The 21,699-nt window shown below is 45.3% G+C and overlaps 1 protein-coding gene across 2 annotated transcripts in view; it reads right to left on the bottom strand.

Annotated features, from left to right (window-relative positions):
- Positions 1-21,699, bottom strand: part of JAKMIP2 (janus kinase and microtubule interacting protein 2) — a 203,455-nt gene that overhangs the window by 12,044 nt on the left and 169,712 nt on the right. For both annotated transcript variants that reach the window (XM_073620612.1, XM_073620611.1), the window contains exon 21: positions 16,961-17,026. In XM_073620612.1, coding sequence (XP_073476713.1) covers positions 16,961-17,026 — 66 coding nt within the window. The remainder of the gene's footprint in view (positions 1-16,960; positions 17,027-21,699) is intronic.

The raw sequence follows: 21,699 nt of genomic DNA, 5'->3' as shown, positions 1-21,699 counted from the left end.
TTCACATCAGCACTCATCTACACTTGGTCACACATGTCTAATGACATTTGCAAGCGCCACATTTCCATAATTTTACATTTCTAGTGAGTAGCACTTTGTGTGTGGCAGCTGCTTTAGTTTTCTTTTTCACTGTTTTTTCACCATTCAGCGCGAGTTTAAATTTTATATTATTCACTTGCTTGCACGCTGGCCATCATTTTGAGAAAAGGTGATCCCCACGAGCTAATCTCCCACAATATATATATATATATATATATATATATATATATATATATATATATATATATATATATATATATATATACACACAGTATTTCACAAAAGTGAGTACACCCCTCACATTTTTGTAAATATTTTATATCGTTTCATGTAACAACACTGAAGAAATTATACTTTGCTACAATGTAAAGTAGTGAGTATACAGCTTGTATAACAGCATAACTTTGCTGCCCCCTCAAAATAACTCAACACACAGCCATTAATGTCTAAATCGCTGGCAACAAAAGTGAGTACACTCCTAAGTGAAAATGTCCAAATTGGGCCCAAAGTGTCAATATTTTGTGTGGTCACCATTATTTTCCAGCACTATCTTAATCCTCTTGGGCATGAAGTTCACCAGAGCTTCACATGTTGCCACTGGAGTCCTCTTCCACTCCTCCATGATGACATCACGGAGCTGGTGGATGTTAGAGACCTTGCCCTCCTCCACCTTCCATTTGAGGATGCCCCACAGATGCTCAATAGGTTTTAGGTCTGGAGACATGCTTGGCCAGTCCATCACCTTTACCCTCAGCTTCTTTAGCAAGGCAGTGGTTGTCTGGGAGGTGCGTTTGGTATTCATGGTTCCCTCAATGAACTGTAGCTCCCCAGTGCCAGCAGCACTCATGCAGCCCCAGAACATGACACTTCCACCACCATGCTTGACTGTAGGCAAGACACACTTGTCTTTGTACTTCTCACCTGGTTGCCGCCACACACGTTTGACACCATCTGATCCAATTACGTTTATCTTGATCTCATCAAACCACAGGACAGGTTCCAGTAATCCATGTCCTTAGTTTCCTTGTCTTCAGCAAACTGTTTGCGGGCTTTCTTGTGCATCATCTTTAGAAGAGGCTTCCTTCTGGGACAACAGCCCTTCAGACCATTATAATGCAGTGTGTGACGTATGGTCTGAGCACTGACAGGCTGACCCCCCACCCCTTCAACCTCTGCAGTAGGGATGAGCTTCGTGTTCGAGTCGAACCCACAGGATGCCCCACAGATGCTCAATAGGTTTTAGGTCTGGGGACATGCTTGGCCAGTCCATCACCTTTACCCTCAGCTTCTTTAGCAAGGCAGTGGTTGTCTTGGAGGTGCGTTTGGGGTCATTATCATGTTGGAATACTGCCCTGTTGGCATTCATGGTTCCCTCAACGAACTGTAGCTCCCCGGTGCCAGCAGCACTCATGCAGCCCCAGACTATGACACTTCCACCACCATGCTTGACTGTAGGCAAGACACACTTGTCTTTGTACTTCTCACCTGGTTGCCGCCACACACGTTTGACACCATCTGATCCATATATGTTTATCTTGATCTCATCAGATCACAGGACAGGTTCCAGTAATCCATGTCCTTAGTCTCCTTGTCTTCAGCAAACTGTTTGCGGGCTTTCTTGTGCATTATCTTTAGAAGAGGCTTCCTTCTGGGACAACAGCCTTGCAGACCATTATAATGCAGTGTGTGACGTATGGTCTGAGCACTGACAGGCTGACCCCCCACCCCTTCAACCTCTGCAGTAGGGATGAGCTTCGTGTTCGAGTTGAACCCATGTTTGACTCGAACATCGTCTGTTCACCCGTTCGCCGAATTGCGAATGATATGGGCCAAATTTGTGTGGTGCGTCACGACCCATAATTCACTGCGGCATCGCAGTGCATTGCTGGCTGATGATTGGCCAAGCATGCACTATGACCCGCATGCTTGGCCAATCACAGCGCCATCTGTAGAGAGAGCTGTAATTGGCCAAAGCCAGGGTGGCTTTGGCCAATTATGGCTCAGGGGGTTTAGTACACGCCCAACACTATATAAGGCCACCTGCACGAAGGCCCTGTGTAGTGTGTTCCGGCGTTGAGAGACAGAGAGACAGTGTCATTTGCTTTAAGTTAAATAGATTAGGCAGGACAGTCAGTCAGTTAGCTGCACTTACAGTGTATTGTGTATATATATGTATCCCAGGTGTTGTGTGTATGTATATATATATATATATATATATATATATATATATATATATACACTGTATTCAGTTTAGCTAGATCCGTTCCTGTTATTATCTTCCTACTGACAGGCAGGCAGGTGTTGTTACAGTACAGCTACCTGAAGAAAATTGCTGGTGTTCTTCTGATCCTATTACTGTAGTACCACAGTCAGGCAGCTACACTATTTACAGTTAGTGTAGTGCGTCCTCCTCACAGTGTTCAGCTAAAGCTACAAGTTAGTGTAGTGCATCCTCCTCACAGTGTTCAGCTAAAGCTAAAAGTTAGTGTAGTGCACAGTGTTCAGCTAAAGCTACAAGTTAGTGTAGTGCGACCTCTGCACAGTGTTCAGCTAAAGCTACAAGTTAGTGTAGTGCACAGTGTTCAGCTAAAGCTACAAGTTAGTGTAGTGCGACCTCCTCACAGTGTTCAGCTAAAGCTACAAGTTAGTGTAGTGCGACCTCTGCACAGTGTTCAGCTAAAGCTACAAGATAGTGTAGTGCGTCCTCTGAACAGTGTTCAGCTAAAGCTACAAGTTAGTGTAGTGCACAGTGTTCAGCTAAAGCTACAAGTTAGTGTAGTGCAACCTCTGCACAGTGTTCAGCTAAAGCTACAAGTTAGTGTAGTGCGTCCTCCTCACAGTGTTCAGCTAAAGCTACAAGTTAATGTAGTGCACAGTGTTCAGCTAAAGCTACAAGCTAATGTAGTGTGACCTCTGCACAGTGTTCAGCTAAAGCTACAAGTTAGTGTAGTGCATCCTCCTCACAGTGTTCAGCTAAAGCTACCAGTTAGTGTAGTGCGTCCTCCTCACAGTGTTCAGCTAAAACTACAAGTTAGTGTAGTGCGACCTCTGCACAGTGTTCAGCTAAAGCTACAAGTTAGTGTAGTGCGTCCTCTGAACAGTGTTCAGCTAAAGCTACAAGTTAGTGTAGTGCACAGTGTTCAGCTAAAGCTACAAGTTAGTGTAGTGCGACCTCCTCACAGTGTTCAGCTAAAGCTACAAGTTAGTGTAGTGCGACCTCTGCACAGTGTTCAGCTAAAGCTACAAGTTAGTGTAGTGCGTCCTTTGAACAGTGTTCAGCTAAAGCTACAAGTTAGTGTAGTGCACAGTGTTCAGCTATAGCTACAAGTTAGTGTAGTGCGACCTCTGCACAGTGTTCAGCTATGCTACCTGTAGAAGGTTGGTGGTGTTTTCCTGATCCTATCACTACCGCAGGCAGCTAAATTATTTACACGTTAGTGTAGTGTGACCTCTGCATAGTGTTCAGCTAAAGCTACCTGTAGAAGGTTGGTGGTGTTTTCCTGATCCTATCACTACCGCAGGCAGCTACATTATTTACATGTTAGTGTAGTGCGACCTCTGCACAGTGTTCAGCTAAAGCTACAAGTTAGTGTAGTGCGTCCTCTGAACAGTGTTCAGCTAAAGCTACAAGTTAGTGTAGTGCACAGTTTTCAGCTAAAGCTACAAGTTAGTGTAGTGCGACCTCTGCACAGTGTTCAGCTAAAGCTACCTGTAGAAGGTTGGTGGTGTTTTCCTGATCCTATCACTACCGCAGGCAGCTAAATTATTTACACGTTAGTGTAGTGCAACCTCTGCACAGTGTTCAGCTAAAGCTACAGGTTAGTGTAGTGCGTCCTCTGAAAAGTGTTCAGCTAAAGCTACAAGTTAGTGTAGTGCACAGTGTTCAGCTAAAGCTACAAGTTAGTGTAGTGCGACCTCTGCACAGTGTTCAGCTAAAGCTACCTGCAGAAGGTTGGTGTGGTGTTTTCCTGATCCTATCACTAGCGCAGGCAGCTACATTATTTACATGTTAGTGTAGTGCGACCTCTGCACAGTGTTCAGCTAAAGCTACAAGTTAGTGTAGTGCGACCTCTGCACAGTGTTCAGCTAAAGCTACCTGTAGAAGGTTGGTGGTGTTTTCCTGATCCTATCACTACCGCAGGCAGCTAAATTATTTACACGTTAGTGTAGTGTGACTTCTGCACAGTGTTCAGCTAAAGCTACCTGTAAAAGGTTGGTGGTGTTTTCCTGATCCTATTACTACCGCAGGCAGCTACATTATTTACACGTTAGTGTAGTGCAACCTCTGCACAGTGTTCAGCTAAAGCTACAAGTTAGTGTAGTGCGTCCTCTGAAAAGTGTTCAGCTAAAGCTACAAGTTAGTGTAGTGCACAATGTTCAGCTAAAGCTACAAGTTAGTGTAGTGCGACCTCTGCACAGTGTTCAGCTAAAGCTACCTGCAGAAGGTTGGTGGTGTTTTCCTGATCCTATCACTACCGCAGGCAGCTACATTATTTACACGTTAGTGTAGTGCGACCACTGCACAGTTTTCAGCTAAAGCTACCTGTAGAAGGTTGGTGGTGTTTTCCTGATCCTATCACTACCAGAGGCAGCTACATTATTTACACGTTAGTGTAGTGCGACCTCTGCACAGTGTTCAATTAAAGCTACCTGTAGAAGGTTGGTGGTGTTTTCCTGATCTTATCACTACCGCAGGCAGCTACATTATTTACACGTTAGTGTAGTGTGACCTCTGCACAGTGTTCAGCTAAAGCTACCTGTAGAAGGTTGGTGGTGTTTTCCTGATCCTATCACCACCACAGGCAGCTAAATTATTTACACGTTAGTGTAGTGCGACCTCTGCACAGTGTTCAGCTAAAGCTACCTGTAGAAGGTTGGTGGTGTTTTCCTGATCCTATCACTACTGCAGGCAGCTACATTATTTACACGTTAGTGTAGTGTGACCTCTGCACAGTGTTCAGCTAAAGCTACAAGTTAGTGTAGTGCGTCCTCTGAACAGTGTTCAGCTAAAGCTACAAGTTAGTGTAGTGCACAGTGTTCAGCTAAAGCTACAAGTTAGTGTACTGCGACCTCTGCACAGTGTTCAGCTAAAGCTACCTGTAGAAGGTTGGTGGTGTTTTCCTGATCTTATCACTACCGCAGGCAGCTACATTATTCACACGTTAGTGTAGTGCGACCTCTGCACAGTGTTCAGCTAAAGCTACCTGTAGAAGTTTGGTGGTGTTTTCCTGATCCTATTACTACCGCAGGCAGCTACATTATTTACACGTTAGTGTAGTGCAACCTCTGCACAGTGTTCAGCTAAAGCTACAGGTTAGTGTAGTGCGTCCTCTGAAAAGTGTTCAGCTAAAGCTACAAGTTAGTGTAGTGCACAGTGTTCAGCTAAAGCTACAAGTTAGTGTAGTGCGACCTCTGCACAGTGTTCAGCTAAAGCTACCTGCAGAAGGTTGGTGTGGTGTTTTCCTGATCCTATCACTACCGCAGGCAGCTACATTATTTACATGTTAGTGTAGTGCGACCTCTGCACAGTGTTCAGCTAAAGCTACAAGTTAGTGTAGTGCGACCTCTGCACAGTGTTCAGCTAAAGCTACCTGTAGAAGGTTGGTGGTGTTTTCCTGATCCTATCACTACCGCAGGCAGCTAAATTATTTACACGTTAGTGTAGTGTGACTTCTGCACAGTGTTCAGCTAAAGCTACCTGTAAAAGGTTGGTGGTGTTTTCCTGATCCTATTACTACCGCAGGCAGCTACATTATTTACACGTTAGTGTAGTGCAACCTCTGCACAGTGTTCAGCTAAAGCTACAAGTTAGTGTAGTGCGTCCTCTGAAAAGTGTTCAGCTAAAGCTACAAGTTAGTGTAGTGCACAATGTTCAGCTAAAGCTACAAGTTAGTGTAGTGCGACCTCTGCACAGTGTTCAGCTAAAGCTACCTGCAGAAGGTTGGTGGTGTTTTCCTGATCCTATCACTACCGCAGGCAGCTACATTATTTACACGTTAGTGTAGTGCGACCACTGCACAGTTTTCAGCTAAAGCTACCTGTAGAAGGTTGGTGGTGTTTTCCTGATCCTATCACTACCACAGGCAGCTACATTATTTACACGTTAGTGTAGTGCGACCTCTGCACAGTGTTCAATTAAAGCTACCTGTAGAAGGTTGGTGGTGTTTTCCTGATCTTATCACTACCGCAGGCAGCTACATTATTTACACGTTAGTGTAGTGTGACCTCTGCACAGTGTTCAGCTAAAGCTACCTGTAGAAGGTTGGTGGTGTTTTCCTGATCCTATCACCACCACAGGCAGCTAAATTATTTACACGTTAGTGTAGTGCGACCTCTGCACAGTGTTCAGCTAAAGCTACCTGTAGAAGGTTGGTGGTGTTTTCCTGATCCTATCACTACTGCAGGCAACTACATTATTTACACGTTAGTGTAGTGCGACCTCTGCACAGTGTTCAGCTAAAGCTACAAGTTAGTGTAGTGCGTCCTCTGAACAGTGTTCAGCTAAAGCTACAAGTTAGTGTAGTGCACAGTGTTCAGCTAAAGCTACAAGTTAGTGTACTGCGACCTCTGCACAGTGTTCAGCTAAAGCTACCTGTAGAAGGTTGGTGGTGTTTTCCTGATCTTATCACTACCGCAGGCAGCTACATTATTCACACGTTAGTGTAGTGCGACCTCTGCACAGTGTTCAGCTAAAGCTACCTGTAGAAGGTTGGTGGTGTTTTCCTGATCTTATCACTACCGCAGGCAGCTACTTTATTTACACGTTAGTGTAGTGCGTCCTCAAAACAGTGTTCAGCTAAAGCTACCTGTAGAAGGTTGGTGGTGTTTTCCTGATCCTATTACTACCGCAGGCAGCTACATTATTTTAATGTTGGTGTAGTGCATCCTTTGCACAGTGTTCAGCTAAAGCTACAAGTTAGAGTGGTGTGACCTCTGCACAGTGTTCAGCTAAAGCTACCTGTAGAAGTAGAAGGTTGGTGGTGTTTTCCTGATCCTATCACTACTGCAGGCAGTTACATTATTTACACGTTAGTGTAGTGCGTCCTCAAAACAGTGTTCAGCTAAAGCTACCTGTAGAAGGTTGGTGGTGTTTTCCTGATCCTATCACTACCGCAGGCAGCTACATTATTTTAACGTTGGTGTAGTTCGTCCTTTGCACAGTGTTCAGCTAAAGCTACAAGTTAGTGTGGTGTGACCTCTGCACAGTGTTCAGCTAAAGCTACCTGTAGAATATTGGTGGTGTTCTCATACTACAGGCAGGCAGTTGATTTTGCTAGCTGCAGTATCAGTATATAAATAAATATATATATATATATATATATATCCCAGCTTAGTGCAGCTACATCTCACTGCAGGCCATTAGTATGTCTGGAAGGCCAACAAGGGGAAGCAGACAGTCACAAGCCAATAAAAGAGGGCAAGCAGGCTCTGTGTCTAGAGGCAACAGTGCTGGTCATGGACACGGTGCATCCTCATCAGCACGTGGCCGTGGGACACGCTTGGCCTTTTTTTCGGCAGCTGGCCGTGTTGAGCCGCAACATGCGGAAGACTTGGTCGAGTGGATGACCAAGCCGTTCTCATCCTCCTCATCCTCTCTCACCCATGCTCAGGGTACTTTTTCTGGCAAAGCAGCTGCCAATGTGGCCTCTTTCCTTGGCTCAATGGCATCAGTGACTCCTTTCCTAGCCCCACCATGTCCTCCTGAGGAGTCCCTCAAACTGTTTGACCACAGTGTTGGGTATATGCTCCAGGAGGATGCCCAGCGTTTAGAAGGCTCTGATGATGATAATGAGCTAGAGGAAGGCAGTAACGTGAGCACGGACAGAGGGGGTGCCCAAGAAAGACAGCAATCTGGCAGTCATGCTCCCCCTGCTGCAGCATACTGCTAGGTTTGCTCCAGTGATGAGGAGGGAGGGGATGATGAGGTCACTGACTCAATGTGGGTGCCTGATAGGAGAGAGGAGGAGGAGGAGGCACATCACCAATGAGGCAGGATGCCCTCCAGGGGCCAGCCTAAGGGCAGCACACTGACTGCATCACACCGCAAAGCTCCGCATGTGCAGGGCGCTGCTGTCTCTGCACGTTATTCCAAAAGTTCTTTGGTGTGGCCCTTTTTTGAGACGAGTGCATCAGATCGCACTGCTGCTATTTGCAACATATGTCTCAAGCGTATCTCGCGTGGCCAAAACATCTCCCGCTTGGGCACCACATGCTTGACCAGACATATGTTGACCTGCCATGCAGTTGGTTGGCAAGCGTACCTAAAAGACCCACACTAAATAACAAAGAGGACCTCTCCTTGCTCCTCATCAGCTGAGATCTCCAACCCCACTATACCTTCAGTCCTCTCTGAGACCTGCACTGAGAGGAATGAAGGTGTAGAATTAGGTGTGTCACAGCCAAGTACTTGTGGGCAATCTGCTTTCGGTACACCGACCTCAGATTGTACTAGGCAAATTTCCCTGCCCCAGCTGCTGCACCACCGAAAGAAGTTCGCTCCCAGCCATCCACATGCCCAGAGGTTGAATGCTAGCTTGGCAAAATTGCTAGCACTTCAACTGCTACCTTTTCAGTTGGTAGACTCTGCCCCCTTCCGTGAGTTTGTGGAATGTGCGGTTCCTCAGTGGCAGGTACCCAAACGCCACTTTTTCTCACGGAGGGCAATTCCGGCTCTCTACCGGCATGTGGAAGGCAATGTCCATGCCTCGCTGGACAGGGCGGTCAGCGGTAAGGTGCATATTACCGCTGACTCATGGTCCAGCAGGTATGGACAGGGACATTACCTAAGTTTCACGGCGCATTGGGTGATTCTGCTGGCAGCTGGGTAGGATGCAGGACAAGGTGCAGTAGTGTTGGAGGTTGTTCCACCACCACGCCTCCAAAATGCCACTACTAATGATTCTGACACACCTCTCTCCTCCACCTCCTCCTCGTCTTCTTCCTCCATGGCCTCTTCCTGTGCTTTGTCCTCGGAACCAGCGGTGCTCTGTAGGCGTTCAAGGGGCTATGCAAGTATGCAGGCCAAAAGATGCCATGCGGTGCTTGAGCTGGTGTGCTTGGGGGACAGGAGCCACACTGGGGCAGAGGTTCTGTCAGCTCTGCAGGGGCAGGTTCAGAGGTGGTTGACGCCATACCAATTTAAGGCAGGAATGGTGTTTGCGACAATGGCACCAACCTCCTCTCCGCCCTCCGACAGGGACAAGTGACCCATGTGCCCTGTTTGGCTCACGTCCTTAACTTGGTGGTGCAGCGGTTCTTGGCCAGGTACTCCGGCTTACAGGATGTCCTGAGGCAGGCCAGGAAAGTGTGTGCATTTCCGCTGGTCATATAATGCCAGTGCTCAGCTGGCAGACCTCCAAAAGGAATTTAACCTGCCCAAGAACCGCCTAATCTGTGACATGCCCACCTGGTGGAACTCAACGATGGCCATGCTGCAGCGGCTGCACATGCAGCAGAGGGCCATCAATGAGTACCTGTGCGACTATGGCACCAGGACAGGGTCAGGGGAGCTTGATTTTTTTTCCCCACGCCAGTGGGCCATGATCAGGGATGCATGCACTGTCCTGTCACCATTTGAGGAGGCCACGAGGATGGTGAGCAGTGACAGTGCATGCATCAATGACACTATCCCCCTTGTCCACCTGTTGGAGCACACGCTGCGTGGAATAATGGACAGGGCACTTGAGGCAGAACAGAGGCAGGAAGAGGAGGACTTCCTTAGCTCTCAAGGCCCCCTTTATCTAGACAGTGTTCCTGCGTGCCCACCGATCACACAGGAAGAGGAGGAGGAGGAGGATTGTGTCAGTATGGAGGTGGAGCCTGGCACTCAGCATCAGCAGCAGTCTTTAAGGGATCATTTACAGTCCCAAGAAACACATGGACTTGTACGTGGCTGGGAGGAGGTGGCTGCGGATCATGTCGTCCTTAGTGAACCAGAGGACTCCGGACCGAATGCCTCAGCAAACCTATGCTGCATGGCCTCCCTGATCCTGCAAAGCCTGCGGAAGGATCCTCATATTCGTGGTATCAAGGAGAAGGAACAATACTGGCTGGCAACCCTCCTTGATCCACGTTACAAGGGTAAGGTTGCGGACCTTATCTTGCCGTCGCAGAGGGAGCAGAGGAAGAAACATCTTCGGAAGGCCTTGCAGAAAGGTCTGTGCAACGCGTTCCCAGAGACTGGGAGGTTACAAACTCCTGTTTCTGGACAACGTGTTGCTGAGGCTTCGGTCAGTCAAAGAAGGAGCGGTGGAGAAGGTGGCCATCTGACCGATGCGTTCAAACAATTTTTTAGTCCGCAGCCCCAAGGTATGATCAGTTCCAGCAACCATCGCCAGCGTCTGTTTTACATGGTGCAGTAATACCTAGGGGCAAGATCTGACTTGGACACCTTTCCCACCAAAAATCCTCTGGGTTACTGGGTCTTGAGGATGGATCACTGGCCAGAGCTTGCACAGTATGCAATTGAGCTACTGGCCTGTCCTGCATCCAGCGTTCTTTCGGAATGCACATTCAGTGCTGCGGGAGGCTTTGTAACCGATCACAGGGTGCGTCTGTCCACCGACTCGGTTGATCGACTGACCTTCATAAAAATTAATCAGTCTTGGATCACCACCAGCTACCAAGCACCTGATGCTGATGTAACCAAATACATTTTTTTGAAATGTCAGATCCCTTCAAAGACTGCCTATGCTGATGCTGAGTGACTATCCTGTTATGCTGAGTAATTATCCTCTTCCTCCTCAATATTCATGCCGATAGCTTGTAAGAACATTTTTGGTCCTGGGCGCCGCCAATCCCGCCACCAGTGCCTAAGGCCCAATTTTTCAGCCCCTGTTTAACAGGGGCGTGTAATTACAATTTTTGATGCAATTCTTTGCAGCAGGGCTAGTTCCTGCGCTCCAACTAGAGTATCTGTGAGGGGTTCCAGTGTTGTGGTACCAGCACAGTGCCTAAGGCCCAATTTTTCAGCCACTGTTCAACAGGGACATGTAATTTGAATTCTTGATCTAATATTTTACAGCAGGGCCCGTTTCTGCGCCCACCAAGAGTATCTGTGAGGACTTACAGTGTTGTGGCACCACCACCACCACCAAAGGCCCAATTTTTCTGCCCCTGTTCAACAGGGGCATGTAATTACAATTCTTGATCTAATATTTCACAGCAGGGCCCTGTGAGGGCTTACAGTGTTGTGGCCACAACAACACCTAAGGCCCAAATTTCTGCTGAGTATATAGGGCAGGCCCCTACTTTCAAACATCCAACTTACAAACGACTCCTACTTGCAAACGGAAGGAGACAACAGGAAGTGAGATGAAATCTACCCCAAGGAAGGGAAATTCCTGTATGAGTTAATATGGGAAAAACTTTTCTCCTTTCCACTGATGCTCTTTTACCAATCCTTGCTTCACAAAAAAACCCCCAAATTTTCAAAAAACATTTGTCATTGGGACAAAAAGTGAGGTGAAATCTTCTGAAGAGGAGCACAGACAGCAAAACAAATGTCACAGGGGTGATAACCCTTCCCTAGGTTTTCCAAAAAGCTTAAAATAGATTTTTTGGCTGGAGCTAAACACGTTAAAAATGTGCCAGTTCAAAATTACAAACAGATTCTACTTAACAACAAACCTACAGTCCCTGTCTTGTTTGCACAGCCTGTATACTGCTGTTCAGAGTATATAGGGCCTGGGGGCCCCACACCTTTCCTTTTTTTAATTTGGGTGCGGGGTTCCCCTTAATATCCATACAAGACCCAAAGGGCCTGGTAATGGACTTGGGGGTACCCATGCCGTTTGTCTCACTCATTTTCATCCATATTTCCAGCACCCAACATTACATTAAAGCCGCAAGCAGTTTTAAATGACTTTTTTTCCTTTAAAAATGACATTTTGTGCAGGGACTGTTCTAAGCACGGGAAACACGCGCCACTTTACAGGCATACTATAGACACCCCCCAGGTACGATATGTAAAGGAATATTTCCCCTTTTTTTTTTTTTTTACTTTAAGCATCATTAAAATCACTGCTCCTGAAGAATCGTCCGTTTTTAAAAGTTTATTTTGCATTGATACATGTCCCCTGGGGCAGGACCTGGGTCCCCAAACCCTTTTTAGGACAATACCATGCAAATTAGCCTTTAAAATGAGCACTTTTGATTTTGAACGTTCTAGTCCCATAGACGTCAATGGGGTTCTAACGTTAGTGCAAATTTTCGGTCCGTTCGCAGGTTCTGGTGCGAACCGAACCGGGGGGGGGTGTTCGGCTCATCCCTACTCTGCAGCAATGCTGGCAGCACTCATACGTCTATTTTCCAAAGACAACCTCTGGATATGACACTGAGCATGTGCACTCAACTTCTTTGGTTGACCATGGCGAGGCCTGTTCTGAGTGGAACCTGTCCTATTAAACTGCTGTATGGTCTTGGTCACTGTGCTGCAGCTCAGTTTGAGGGTCTGGGCAATCTTCTTATAGCCTAGGCCATCTTTATGTAGAGCAACAATTCTTTTTTTCAGATCCTCAGAGAGTTCTTTGCCATGAGGTGCCATGTTGAACTTCCAGTGACCAGTATGAGAGAGTGAGAGCGATAACACCAAATTTAACACACCTGCTTCCCATTCACACCTGAGACCTTGTAACATTAACAAGTCACATGACACCGGGGAGGGTAAATTGCTAATTGGGCCCAGGTTGGACATTTTCACTTAGGGGTGTACTCACTTTTGTTGCCAGCAGTTTAGACATTAATGGCTGTGTGTTGAGTTATTTTGAGGGGACAGCACAGCAAATTTTTCACTGTTATACAAGCTGTACACTCACTACTTTACATTGTAGCAAAGCGTCATTTCTTCAGTGTTGTCACATGAAAAGATAGGATAAAATATTTACAAAAATGTAAGGAGTGTACTCACTTTTGTGAGATACTGTGTGTGTGTGTGTGTATATATATATATATATATATATATATATATATATATATATATATATATATATATATATATATACACACATACTAGTAGCCTGGTGTATGTTTATATCATAAGCAAAGATGTAAAAAAAGCAAAATGTATTTGCTGCTATAGCCATAGATATTGCTTTTCCGGCTAAGTGAAGGATAGATGTCATAATGGGAGTTTTAAGTTACAAACAAAAAGAGGCTAAGTCACAGATAGCACCATCCACAGTTCTAGCATGTAGGGTAAACAGTATTCAAAAGCCTATTAAATTTGCCTATAACGCCACATACACACGGTTGGACTTTTCAGCTAGAAAAAGTCTGACAGCCCGTCCGACAGACTTTCGACAGACTTTCAACGGACTTTTGGCGGACTTTCAACGGACTTTCTAACGACCGGACTTGCCTACACACGATCACACCAAAGTCCGACGTATTTGTACGTGATGACGTACACCGGACTAAAATAAGGAAGTTGATAGCCAGTAGCCAATAGCTGCCCTAGCGTCGGTTTTTGTCCGTCAGACTAGCATACAGACAAGTAGATTTCTGGGTCCGGCGGAGTTACGACGTAAAGATTTGAAGCATGTTCCAAATCTAAAGTCCGTCAGATTTGCGACTGGAAAAGTCCGCTGAAGGTCCGGTGAAGCCCACACACAATCGGATTGTTCGCCGGATTTGGTTCGTCGGCGTCCGTGAGACAAGTCCGGTCGAAAAGTCCAACCGTGTGTACGCGGCATAAGTGATTAGATAATTATTCCTGGTGGATCAATAATGAGTTAATATCCCTAAATAAATTCATTGAACATTCCAGATTCACATCATTTTCATCCCTGAAAACAAGATACTACATATCAAATGACGAACACCATAGATTTCTACAAATTAAACAATTTTATGATACTCATTACCAAACAACAGGCATAGATCCCTCTACATTTTATGAAAAGATATTTTTTAAAAACCCTAGGGGGAAAGGGTCTAATTTCAGAAATAGACTATAATCTGGTGAATGCTGACACAAAAGAAAAACTCCCTTACATGCCAAAAAAAATAGGAATGCAACGTATCTTTCGCTACTGAAGAATGGAGTGATAATATTACCAACCTTCCCAAGTGTACTAGATCACTTACTGTAAGAGAAACTGCCGTCAAACTTTTTACAAGATGGTATTATACCCCCCACTAAATTGAATGCCATTTTTCCATCGGTTCCACTAACGTGTTTCAGGGGTTGTCCAACACCAGGCTCCTTTTACCACATTTTCTGGGACTGTGATAAAATATCACATATCTGGCGCCAACTAGAAAGCTTTGCATTAACAATTTCTGACGCACGCATTAATCTATGCCTGACTAATGTTTATTATTTACAACCATTACTGGTATTTCCACCCCACACATGAGACTTATTCATACAATAAGCATAGAAATTCACTGGCTAATTGCCTTCCACTGGAAATCTACTTTATTCCCTATTACTCAATTGAAGGCAAGAGTGAAAACGATTAGTCTTGTGGGAAAAAATGTCCATACATTATACAATTCTACACAATTCTATAATAAAAAATGGGATCCATGGTTTAAGCACGGTAAAACTCTTTTTCAACCATTAGATTATTGAATTCATATATCAATGACAATTTTTGAAAAACAATATATCTTTAATACATCTTAAAATATTTGATACAAATTCCAAATGTATTACAGTCTATGCAAATTTATACCAACAGTATTCCTGTCCTACAACCTATTTTTGTATCCATTTTCTAACAAATGATTTATCACAAAAACCTTTTTTTACATGTACACATTGTATTGCCTGTTCATTCATTTTTGATATGCAACACATCTTTGTACCATCATTTTTCTGAAATAAAAAATGTTGTGAACAAAAAAAAAATTGCCTTTAAGTAAGCATATTTTTACCAGATGGTTTGTATTTGGCAAATTTTACTTGGAATTTACGCAGGTAAACATGCACATTCTCCTGTACCAGACAAAGAAAAACTGAAATATCACATGGTCCTAAGTATTCAGACCCTTGCTCAGTATTTAGTAGAAGCACCCTTTTGATCTAATACAGCCATGAGTCTTTTTGGGAAAGATGCAACAAGTTTTTCACACCTGGATTTGGGGACCCTCTGCCATTCCTCCTTGCAGATCCTCTCCAGTTCTTTCAGGTTGGATGGTAAACGTTAGTGGACAGCCATTTTTAGGTCTCTCCAGAAATGCTCAATTGGGTTTAAGTCAGGGCTCTGGCTGGGCCATTCAAGAACAGTCACGGAGTTGTTGTGAAGCCACTGCTTCGTTATTTTAGCTGTGTGCTTAGGGTCATTGTTTTATTGGAAGGTAATTCTTCGACCCAGGTCCTGAGCACTCTGGAGAAGGTTTTCGTCCAGGATATCCCTGTACTTGGCCACATTCATCTTTCCCTCGATTGCAACCAGCAGTCCTGTCCCTGCAGCTGAAAAACACCCCCACAGTATGATGCTGCCACCACCATGCTTCACTGTTGGGACTGTATTGGACAGGTGATGGTTTTCTCCACACATACCGCTTAGAATTAAGGCCAAAAAGTTCTATCTTGGTGTCATCAGACCAGAGAATCTTATTTGTCACCATCTTGGAGTCCTTCGGGTGTTTTTTAGCAAACTCCATGCGGGCTTTCATGTGTCTTGCACTGAGGAGAGGCTTCCGTCGGGCCACTCTGCCATAAAGCCCCAACTGGTGGAGGGCTGCAGTAATGGTTGACTTTCTACAACTTTCTCCCATCTCCCGACTACATCTCTGGAGCTCAGCCACAGTGATCTTTGGGTTCTTCTTTACCTCTCTCACCAAGGCTCTTCTCCCCCGATATCTCAGTTTGGCCAGACGGCCAGCTCTAGGAAGGGTTCTGGTCCTCCCAAACGTCTTCCATTTAAGGACTATGGAGGCCACTGTGCTCTTAGAAACCTTAAGTGCAGCAGAAATTTTTTTGTAACCTTGGCCAGATCTGTGCCTTGCCACAATTCTGTCTCTGAGCTATTCAGGCAGTTCCTCATGATTCTCATTTGCTCTGACATGCACTGTGAGCTGTAAGGTCTTATATAGACAGGTATGTGGCTTTCCTAATCAAGTCCAATCAGTATAATCAAACACAGCTGGACTCAAATGAAGGTGTAGAACCATCTCAAGGATGATCAGAAGAAATAGACAGCACCTGAGTTAAATATATGAGTGTCACAGCAAAGAGTCTGAATATTTAGGACCATGTGATATTTCAGTTTTTCTTTTTTAACAAATCTGCAAAAATGTCAACAATTCTGTATTTTCCTGTCAATATGGGGTGCTGTGTGTACATTAATGAGGAAAAAAATGAACTTAAATGATTTTAGCAAATGGCTGCAATATAACAAAGAGTGAAAAATGTAAGGGGGTCTGAATACTTTCCGTCCCCACTGTATATGGACTCGGTCCCGGTTCACACTTGTGCGATGCAGGAACACTGCAAATCCACTGCGGGTTCCCCCATCGCACCTGACTCGCAGAGCAGTTCACACTGCCATATGCAAACTGCTGGGAGTGTCAATATAATGTTAATAACAACCCCATTTCAGTTTGCATATCCCACTGCGAACTGTCTATCAACACCCATGCAATCCAATTCTGGTGTGGACCAAAAAAGGGTCCTGTGCTAGTTTGGTCCGAATGCGATGCAAAGTCAGCCATACTATATGTATGGCTGAAATCGCATCGCACGGACATCGCATGTGATTTGCAGTGCAAAGGGTCCTGTGCTAGTTTGGTCCGAATGCGATGCAAAGTCAGCCATACTATATGTATGGCTGAAATCGCATCGCACGGACATCGCATGTGATTTGCAGTGTGGTGCAAATCACATGCAATCTCTCACAGCACACCTCAATGCTTAAGTCCTACCTACAAATGTTCTTAGGGAGAGCAAAATATAGTAACTTTTAAAACCAACCTTTTCCTCTAAGTCTTTAATCTGTCTCTTCTGAATATCAGTTTTATCCTCCAGATCCCGTATCCTCTGAAACAAAAGAAAAAAAATATTAATTACTTTACTCCACAGACCTGTAAGTGACAGGATATTCGTTGGAGGACTGAAAGTATATTTTTAAACAAAAACAGGATTCTTGTACTATGTGCTTGTACTATGGGGGTCCATTGTGGGAAACAGGAAGTCAGCATGCTTCAGTTTTAGGCCAAGCAGAGTGGCGGATGCTGGTATATTTTTTTTGGGGGGGGGCGACGGCAAACAATCGGTGTCAATGGTCACATATCTAAGAGGCAGAAATTGCTCATTAGGCTCATAAGGAACGCCTAACAACATCTGGAAGATACCTATAGGATTCCATGGAACCGTGGTTGAGAAGCGCTGGTCTATGCTAACCCTTGAGGTGTTTCTGCCACAGTAAATCTTGATCCATTTGAGTTGTTTTCATTTTCATCCCCAAAGTATGCAGAGCAGGAGTTCTGACTTTACTTGCTGCACATTTGTAGTGGTGCAGTGACTGGAAAGCCAGAAACCAGTAAATTAGCATTTTCAAAAGCAGCTCAGGCATGGAAGACCCTGTATAGTCTCAGTAGACAATTACCTGGTTTATGAAGCAAGGGATGGCAAGGGGTACAATGTTTCCTTTAGTCATTGCATCACTTTACCTTTTCTAATTAGACATAAATCACTAAATACAAGTAAAAATCACCCCATACACTGCAAGGATCCCCACCAAGCCCCCAGATGAGGAGGAAATACAACTCCCCCCAGCAATTCATTGCCAAAGTGTATACAGCAGAAGATAAGACATCATAGAGGGATCTCCACATACATCTGCATCACCAAAATATCGGACTGCACAACACCTGGCTCATCGATCACATCACATAGACAGCGGGCACACACTGTGGGGACAGACACCTTAAACAGCCAGGAGATGTGCTGCTCCGACAGGTAATCCTTTGTCTGCGATGTCCGCACCTGGATCACTGTGATCTCTGTACCGCCTCCCTTTCACTGCTGCCCAGTGTCTCCTCCTGCCTGAGCTGCCTCCTCCGGAGTGATCCTGATCCTCAGCTACACCTTTCAACCCCACCAATGAACGACTTCCTCGGTGGCCAATAGGGTTGCTTCTCCTCTCGGCCAATCGGGTAACGGGTCTCAGGATCTGATTCCTGATTGGCCTGGGAGGAGAATCAGGAAGACAATAGTGAATATTTATTCGCTATTGTCACACAACTGGGTGGGCTCGGGCCGCAGGGCACTGTGCCCCAAGTCCACCCTTTTTTGAAGCCAATCAGAGCCTCAGTCTTTAACCACATGCTTCTAAAAAAAAAAAACCCCATTGGAAGCCATGCGTCTGGCACCCTGCATGTAGATTAGGGGCCGGGCGCATGGATTAGGGGGGCGGCGCCCCTGCTCCCCGTATGGACGGGCCGCCACAAGTACATGTGAACAGAAGACCAGGTGGTAGCCTTGCAAAGCTGGAAATGGAAAATAGAGACCTGATGCTGAAAAGCTCAAGATGTGCTCACTGCCAGTGGAGTGAGCCTTAACCGCAAAGGAGAGAACCCTATCTTTGAGACTACAAGCCTGCACGAAGGTCTGTCTGAGCCACCTAGAGATGATGGAACAAGAAGCCGGGGTGCCATTCCTGGAATTAGTCTCCCTGAAAAAAACAATGGCTGAAAGATAGGCTTGCACAGCCCAAAACCACATACAAACAATGGAGGAAGATTTTCTTTTGCTGAACCAGAGATGTACATAGAGACATACATGCAATACCCTGATTAAGGTGGAGACTAGCATGGGAAGAAGGAAAAATATTGGGTCACAACACCCCCAGGATAAAGCCACTAGCTCAGACAGTACTAAGGTGAGCTGAGGAGACAATAAAAAAAAAAAACAACCTTGTGGGTCAGAGTAGAGAGAGGAATGTCTGTGATAGGTTTAAAAAGAGGTCTCTGAAGCGAGAAAAGAACTAGATTCAAATCCCAGAGTCAAAGCGGATTGGCCTTGGGGGACTACTTGGGAGACCCCCTGCACAAAGGTCTTAAGCAGAGAGTGGGAAACTAACAGTTTGTGAAACAGAATGAAAAGTGCAGTGACTTGTCCTTCGATGGAGCTGAGAGCCAAACGTTGGTCCACACCCAACTGTAGGAAAGTGGTGCCTGGGGTGAAAGCCTCTGGACTCATACCAAGTGAAGAACACCTACCACTTCAACTGTAAGATTTTGTGAGAAGTGAACTTCCTAGCTTGAGAATCATAGTTGTCGCTGACTCAGAGAGGCCCCAGTCCCTTAAAACCTGGGCTTCCAAAACCATGCTGTTAAAGCCATCAACCAAGAAGTAGGATGGCAAATCGGTTCTTGAGACAGTAGATCTGGACAGTCTGGCAGGGCCAATTCGAAGTAATGAGGACTACTAGAATTCACTTCATCTTGATTCAGTGGAGCAGATGGGGAAGATGTTTCAGGGGAGGAAAGACATAGATCAAACTGTACTGATTTCATGGAGCCACCAGAGCATTCACTGCTTCTTTCTGTGGATCCCTGCACCTAGATCCAAACCTGTCCAGTTTTCAGATGAACTTGGAGGCTATGCACAGGTCATGAAACACTGCTAGGTGAAGAGAACACTCTCCTGGGTCCAGATGCTGCGGGCTGAAGAAATCATGCCTGCCAGTTGCCTACATGGCTGACTAGGCTGGAGTGTAAACTACTGCCCAGGACAGGACACGTTCCACTTTTCAAGGTAGCCAAAGAGCCCTATGCATATGTGCTGACATGAGACTAATGTGAAAATTAGTCTGAGGTATCCAGTAAGCCACCACAGCTGAAACGTCTTGCCAACAACATCTACATCATGCACTCAATAAGCAAAGATTTAACAGCAGTGGTGGTTAGATCCATTTTCAGGGATTTTGACCTGTCAGACATGGTTTGACCTGGTAAAATCTTAGTCACAATCAGGTGCAGAGTGGGTCCCGCTAGTGAGAACAAAGTTCTGGAAAAGGCTTCCAACTGCCTGTATATTAGGTTCTTAAAGTCAGGTGCATCCACCACCAGTATAGTAGTTTTCTTGTTAAAGTGAGACATGACTGAATCCACAGAGGGAATGATCCATTTCAGAGCAAAATCTGAATCATCACCATCTGCAGCCAGAGTAGGAAAACAACTGAGTAAATTGGGTCATAAAGTTCTGCAGCTGAGAGGGCAAATTGGGTCATAAAGTCCTGCAGGTGAGAGGGCAGAGGACCCAGCCACACCTGACAAAGCCAAGGAGGACTCAGAGGAGGTAGGAGACTAACAGCAGAGGACAGAGTCACTCTAGGCTGTAGATGTCAGCACTATCGATAGGCACGCAGCAAATAACCCCCAAGCTTGGTAGAAATTGTACTGGGGACTGTCCTACCCGTCTCTAGATACACACATTTTGCAGATGCATAGCAGTTAAGTAATTTACAGGCTCAGGGAAAGGGATAGGGGGTCTCAAGTACTTACAATTCCAGGACAGATGGTAGCAGGTGAAGGTCTACAAAGAGTAAGATGGCTGGAAGTGATCTAAGTCAATGTAGGCGGGCAGCAAAAATGGATCAAAGAAGTTTCACAAGGCTCTTTGCAAACAGAAGAGGGGAGATGCTTCATTATCACTGTATGACAGAAAAGAGAGTGTAGCGTGTATGTGCGCAACACTCCACCCAGTGGATGACATTAGCATTCTACAGTGTTAACCCCTTCTATGGCACAATGGCAATTGTGAAAAAATGGCGTCCAGTGACCAATAAAAATGAGGAAGCACCTAGTGTTTGACCCAACTGACCTACTCACTAAATGTCTTCAGAGATAGGGCAAGTGCAGAAGCAATTCCAGTGGCTCCAAACCTGTAACATATTCTGCTCCTAAATTACCCAGAATGCAATCTGGAAAGCACCTCATGCAGAACCTAGTGCCTGAAGGTGCATTCTGGGCCCACCCTACAACATCCTGTCAAGCGGGGTCCAGATGTGATACAGCCAAAAAGTAGGCAGTGGATGACTGCACCAGATAGCTGCAAATTGAAAGAGAAATATCCAGCAGTGATGAGTCTGAAATGAAATACAAGTGAAGAAGAAACAAATTGCTAATAAAATCACAGGTTTGTCTATGATAGAGCAGAGTTCAAGAACCAATGTCTATCCTAGGACTATCCTAGTAAAAAAACTAAGATTTTCTGGTAGTAGGCAAGGTTATACATTAAGCTAGAATACTGTTTTTTTTATTTCTGTTTTGTCAGTGTTCAATCCTCCTGTAGGCAGCTGTATAACCATATTATTTTTTGTTGTTATTTATGTCATGTTTGGGAGAGTTCACTTCCTGTCTGTGTCCTGTATGTCTACTACTCTTATTATATTAGACATGTCTTAAAGTGGTTATAAACCTAGTTACACCACTTGTACCTACAGGTAAGCCTATAATAAGGCTTACCTGTAGGTACTGTAAATATCTCCTAAACCTGCACTGTTTAGGAGATATTTACCATATACGCTTGCGCCGACGTGATCGGCGCATGGGCACTGAAGAGACAGCACGCTTGTGCCGTTTTTTCAGCAGCCATTGTAGCTCCGGCCAATCACAGCGCCGAAGCCCGTGAACCCAGAAACAAATCCGGGAGACATGTCGCCGGTCACAGCGGTGTGTGGGGACTGCTGCAACAGCTTCGATTAT

The sequence above is a fragment of the Aquarana catesbeiana genome, linkage group LG03 (genome assembly GCF_042186555.1).
Source record: "Aquarana catesbeiana isolate 2022-GZ linkage group LG03, ASM4218655v1, whole genome shotgun sequence".
Lineage (NCBI taxonomy): Eukaryota > Metazoa > Chordata > Amphibia > Anura > Ranidae > Aquarana > Aquarana catesbeiana.
The sequence above is the reverse complement of the archived record's forward strand: the minus strand, read 5'-3'. Positions and strand labels throughout refer to the sequence as shown.